Source organism: Acanthochromis polyacanthus, chromosome 18 (genome assembly GCF_021347895.1).
Source record: "Acanthochromis polyacanthus isolate Apoly-LR-REF ecotype Palm Island chromosome 18, KAUST_Apoly_ChrSc, whole genome shotgun sequence".
Taxonomy (NCBI): Eukaryota; Metazoa; Chordata; class Actinopteri; family Pomacentridae; genus Acanthochromis; species Acanthochromis polyacanthus.
In genome coordinates, this window is record NC_067130.1 from 16,454,683 (window position 1) to 16,460,818 (window position 6,136).

Genomic DNA, 6,136 nt, shown 5'->3' on the forward strand with positions numbered 1-6,136 from the left:
GATTTAGGTTATTTTCCATGAATGAATTTGTGAAACTGACCACTTTTTGGTCTACATTCTGTTAAATGAAAAGTGAAGTTGATGAATTATTTGGTAGGTATAAAGCTAAAATAGTTCAAAACTTGTGTGGTTATTAACATTTGTTGGGTGGGTGAAACTACCAGGCCTGCTTTTCCTCAAGGCAAATCCATCAGCATCCATTCTGCTCTCCTTCCATTATAATTCATGCTGTGTGACTGCACAGAGTCAGGTCACAGCCAATATCACCTACACACATCTTCACTCATGTGAACACCTCCTGCATTTCAGAAAACAAAGTCTGTTGTCTTGAAATCTTGCAGGTTTCCAAAGGAATCCTTTAATGTGAGAAGTGATTTCTGTCCCTTCAGCATTTTGCCATGGAAGCACTTGGATGAGACCAAAGCAACAGCAATGTAGTAGGAATCCAGAAACCATCTGGCAAAACACAGATGCATTTTGGTGATACTGCCATGAAATTCAGCAATCATATGCATCAAACATGGTTTCTGTTTATAACATTTTGCACTTTGCTCCCATGAACACAATGAAACCCAAATTGGGGTGTTGAGATTAATCTCCATCTCAAACATTTTTGCCAGGAACTGTACATGAACTTAAAGGCAGAGCTGAGTAAAGCTTGTTTAAGATGAGATCACAGTGATGTGGACAGCATCAGGCTATTGCCACTTTAAACAAAAATCTTCCCTATCTTTGAACTTTGCATCTTTCAAACCCAGAGCGCAGAAGTGATCAAACACACCCCTCTCTGTCAGAAAGGACACCTGGTGATTGGTTAGAGGAGCCGCACACCCCATTCCTTCCCCTATCTCTGTTGTTGAGTCCACTTTCACTCACCTATTTCACTTACGGCATTAGGTCGCAGTCCCAGTCTCACGCCTGACAGCAAAATGTCTGAGAAAGGAGCCTTCGACACCAACGTCCTGACTCTCACCAGGTTTGTCCTGGAGGAGGGCAGGAGGCCCATGGAACAGGTGAGCTGACAAACCTGCTCAACTCCATCTGCACTGCTGTCAAAGCCATTTCAACCGCTGTCAGGAAGGCTGGGATTGCTAACCTGTGAGTAGTATTTCTTTTGCTTTTGTTTCTTCATATTTATAAGAGGTTGTAAACCCCTGCATGTATCTGAATATGAAGTTGAATGTATGTGTCATTTCATTGATACAACTTTATATTTCCACTGTTTCAGCTAAAGCTGCAAATCTTTTTCATTATCTTGATTAATTATTAATTTTTCTGTCAATAGTTGTCACTTTATTCAGTCAGCTAACTGCTGGTATATGGTGTTTTGCAATGAAATGCATGTAGAGTAACATGAGAACCAGTGAGCAGTTTTAACTAAGCCCCTGGCCAAAGGTAAACTTTGCACATGTCCTGTACAATCCCCCAGGGCAGAGGTCAACAAGATAATAGGTTTCTCAGACCTTCTCACTGGTGCAAGACAGCCAGCATTGAGTGTTACCACATTTCCTTCAGTGCCTTTACAGAATGAATAACTGTTTAGTAAGTTCTCCTCTTTCCTCTCTGGGAAGATATGGCATCGCCGGAAGCACCAATGTGACAGGAGACCAGGTGAAGAAGCTGGACGTGCTGTCCAATGACCTGGTCATCAACATGATCAAGTCCTCCTTCACCTCCTGTGTTCTGGGTCTCAGAGGAAGACGAGAAGGCCATCATCGTGGAGCCAGACAAGAGAGTATGTGCATCTCTACACTGTGTAGTTTCATGATTGTCTGCATAGGCCCTTTTCTCTTTGTACGTCAGTAAAATGTATTTTTCTCTCACCTGACAGGGAAAATACATTGTGTGCTTTGATCCACTGGATGGTTCATCCAACATCGACTGTCTCGTCTCCATTGGAACAATCTTTGCCATCTACAGAAAGGTCAGAGACTCTGATGCTACATTGAGATTCCAAACAGTATAAAGTTATTACTTAGGCCCTTTTTTCGGCATTGCAGAAGTTCAGCAGTGGAATTTTTCAGCAGTCATAATTTCAGCCACGTCTAAGGATGGCAGAGGGGTCTTTTGGTCAGTCCAAAGTGAAATATCTCAGATTAGAGTGACTTAGAATCTTGCTTCCAGATGATGAAACATAATGAGTTTGGTGATCCCCTGACTTCTTTTAGCAAAATGACTCAACATTTAGACATTATCACATCAAAGTAATATTACCACATGGTACATAGCTGCTTAAAACTGACATGCTAGTTAACCCTTGGCTCAGTGTACCGTTGGACACCTCACATGGCTGCTTGCATGCTATAACCACCACAGTTTTGCAAGACACAAATACAAGTGATGTTAAACTCACAAACCAAGAAACCTGAAATTTAGCAGTAGAATTATCCAACATAGTATGTACACAGCTGAAAATACCATATGAATAGTAAGAAAATCAAGTTTAATCTAGGGCTAAAATAAAATAAGTTATATGTTTACTCCAATCCTGTCTGTTGTTGGTGTACAAGGAACTGTATTCTCAATTACATTTTGCTTGTGATGTATCACGAATACATTCATAATCTACATGCCTTTGTGTTTATTTAATTTCTTTGCTGTCCCTCCTTTTCAGCTAAGCAATCACATGTAAGATGGGCTTGGACTAAACACCCTGTTTACTCAGAAAACAGAATTGTGAAAGGGTTATGATGATGCTTTCCTTCGTGTAACCAAACAACAATGAAAACACAAAATCAATTTCAAGAATAATGGTCCTACAGCGGTCACACACCCAAGCTTCCAGAGTGAAAGTTTTGTTGTGTACATGGAGTCTGTGGTTCTTTCAAACTGGAAGCCTTTCCTGTAATGTTGTAGTCCTAACCTTCGAGGAAAAAATACATTCCTTTTAAAGTGTAAATGAGAATACTGTTTAGTTGTATAGGGACGTGAGTTTTTGAGTCAGGGTTAGTGTTAACACTGTTGCCAGCACTGTATTTTTCTTTGCATATATCGATGTGAAGAAAATGTAATTCCAACAGTATGTCACATCCCGTTGGTTTCCAAAATGCATGTCTAATTTCTTATACTTTTCCACATAGACCACAGATGGGGAGCCATTAGAGAACGACGCTTTTGCAGCCTGGGAGGAACATCGTAGCAGCTGGTTATGCCCTGTACGGCAGTGCCACCATGATGGTGCTCTCCACTGGTCAGGGAGTCAACTGCTTCATGCTTGATCCTGTAAGACTAACATTTTACTGCATTAGATGGTATCAAAGCTATTTCCTCAAGTGTTGGTTTTGCAAATTCTTAGTTTGAAATTCTATTCTGTGTCAGTATTTGACTGCATCATGACATCTCCTGTATGTTCTTTTTAGGCAATTGGAGAGTTCATCTTGGTGGATCGAGATGTGAAGATCAAGAAAAAGGGAAAAATCTACAGTTTGAATGAAGGATATGCACAGCATTTTTATCCAGATGTCACAGAGTACTTACAAAAGAAGAAATACCCAGAGGTAAAGCCAACAAGCGTATTAACATATTTATTAGAGCGCTTTTAAATGTGATTACTTTACAAATACATTGCTAAAAGTGAATTTTTTTACAATGAGCTGAAACGTTTTTGAACAATTTATTGTTGTTTTTTTGGTTTAATTTTTGTTGAGATTTTTCCTGTTTTGTTAAAATATAGTTAATAACTAGTTTTTTTTTTAAAGTATACATTTGAATGTTGCATCAAATATTTGTATTTTACAATGGTAATTCATTCTTTCATAATGTTTGACAGTAAAATTAAACAACTTTATACTGGATTTAAATCACCATCATTTTACAGATTTTTACTGCTTTTTGAAAGATTTTTTGGTATATTAAGCATTGAAAAATGGAAAAACTAATTTTGTCATAATTATTATACAGATTTTACATGCTTTGTGAAATTACAGCTTATGTGAAATTATAAAATATTTAAATCAGCTAAAAATCATTTTACAGACTTTTCTAAACAGTTTTTGAATGAAAATTTATAACTTTAGGGGTTTTTTGTTTTTTTTTCTATATTTTTTTCTGGCACTCTTGCTACAAGATTTTTAGTGTTTTTGTTGGCTTTTTAAATTTTTTTTATCTGATTAATTTTTACAGTGTACGTAATGTGAAATGGCCGTTTCTGATGCTATGTTGCATAATTTTGGCCAGATAATTAATGATTAGAAAGACTGATGTATTTATTGATTCATTGATGATGTATTTTTCTTTGTTCCAAGGATGGTTCTGCTCCTTACGGCAGCCGATATGTCGGTTCAATGGTCGCTGATGTTCATCGTACTTTGGTGTATGGAGGAATCTTTTTATATCCTGCAATGTCAAGAGTCCTAAGGGCAAGGTGAGCAGGTGGAGCTTCTAGAAATAAAATGCTTGGATTTTGTGCATTACGGTGCTATAATACTGATGCATCAAATACGTTCTTGTCATGTCATTACACTAATGTTCTCTGCTTTCAGCTGAGGCTGCTGTATGAGTGCAACCCCATGGCCTTCATCATGGAGCAGGCAGGAGGCATGGCCACTACTGGATCCACAAATGTCTTGGACATCCAGCCCACCAACATCCACCAGAGAGTCCCTGTGGTCCTGGGATCCCCTGATGATGTGCAGGAGTATATTGCCATCTACAAGAAGCACAACAAGTGAGGTACTCAGCTCCACTATGTCTACTTGTAGTATTAAATAGACATCATTAGGCAGGAAATTTAGAGAAAAATACAATTCTGATTTTTTTCTGTTGTCTTTCATTTAGCAGGTCAAGTCTGGCGATGGCCCACCAAAATCAGGACTGACAACACCATCAAGAGGCACAGTCAGGACATTCCTTACTCCTTTTATTCATTCCCTCTGTTGAACTGATGAACAAACCAGGAGCTTCACTGAATCTGCCAGCTCTGCCTCACACCATGCTCATTACATCTTCTGAACTGTGTGTAGAGAATTACTCTGTATTTTTTTTTAAATAAAGACAAATAAAAAAAGAGGCTTTTGGTATTCAGTGAGTCGCCAGATTTTAGGATCATGTATGTTTCTATGCTCGGACAATTTTGTCCATATGGTGAAAAAGTTCTATATTAAGGAAAAAGATCACATACACATGACTTTAGAAAGTCCTTAACCTGAGGTATAATAGCAACTTGATTCATATTCACATGGGGAGGAAGCAGCAACAGCCACATTTCAAGTTTGGAGCAAATTTTGCTCCAAACTTGCTCATTAATGGTAACAAGGCCAAGATCCGCTCTTTCACATTCTCCACCCAGGATTGCAGTGCTGCTCTGGGAATCCTCTTCTCCATGGACTCTGATTTCCCCTCAATTTGTTTCATTTTTATGTATGAACAATACTTTCTTCTCACATTGCTGCTAAGTCAACTGAGCACACAACTCAGTTTATTATTTATTAGGACATAATGGCATTTTGGGATGCAAGCCCAGATATCTCAGTACAAGTTAAAGGACATCATTGTTTCTCGGACATCTAAATAACCATAAATCAGTAACAACAAACGATGTTCTGTCGTTAACACAAACAAATGTGAATGTACGGATGGGTGACAAATTAAAGGAAAGCCCTAAAGCCTTGACCCCTGCAGTGAGTGGATCTATTAGGCTGTGGGGGCATTTTGTTGACATGGTTGGGTCCACTCATCCCCATAGAGGGATAAGTCACTGCTGCTCATATGATGAAACACTTCTATCCTGTTTGGAGGGCTCTTTCAGGATGATCATGTCTCCATCCAAAGAACACAAGGGGTCACTAAAATACAACAAGGATGTGTATCATATAAACTGACCTAGCAAACACCAGATCTCAGCTCAATTGAACACCTTTGGGAGATTCTGAATTAGTTAGCCCAGCGGGGCTCCAGAACCTTTAACAATCAATGCAAAGGTACAATAATGCTTCTAAAGGTGAGTGGTGGTCAAACACCTTATCAAGACAAATTATGTGTAGTTTTTCCTTTAGTTTGTCAATCGCTTGCATGAATAGACAACTTAAACAGTTTTGTCTTTCACATTAGTTATTTAGAGGTTTCTGAACATATTTAGGATCTTTTAATACTTTGGAAAATAAATATTTTTGCTTTCTTTGAAAATCACATGGAAAAA

The 6,136-nt window shown here is 38.5% G+C and overlaps 1 protein-coding gene across 1 annotated transcript; it reads left to right on the forward strand.

Annotated features, from left to right (window-relative positions):
- The first annotated feature begins 914 nt into the window (after nt 1-914).
- fbp1b (fructose-1,6-bisphosphatase 1b) lies at nt 915-5,007 on the forward strand. Its single transcript, XM_022191586.2, is given in 12 exon segments — nt 915-996; nt 999-1,098; nt 1,572-1,686; nt 1,688-1,735; nt 1,832-1,924; nt 3,081-3,113; nt 3,115-3,222; nt 3,360-3,497; nt 4,245-4,335; nt 4,338-4,363; nt 4,482-4,671; nt 4,777-5,007. Coding segments are annotated over 11 exon segments (1,008 nt in total). The 5' UTR covers nt 915-929; the 3' UTR covers nt 4,671; nt 4,777-5,007.
- The last annotated feature ends 1,129 nt before the right edge of the window (nt 5,008-6,136 follow it).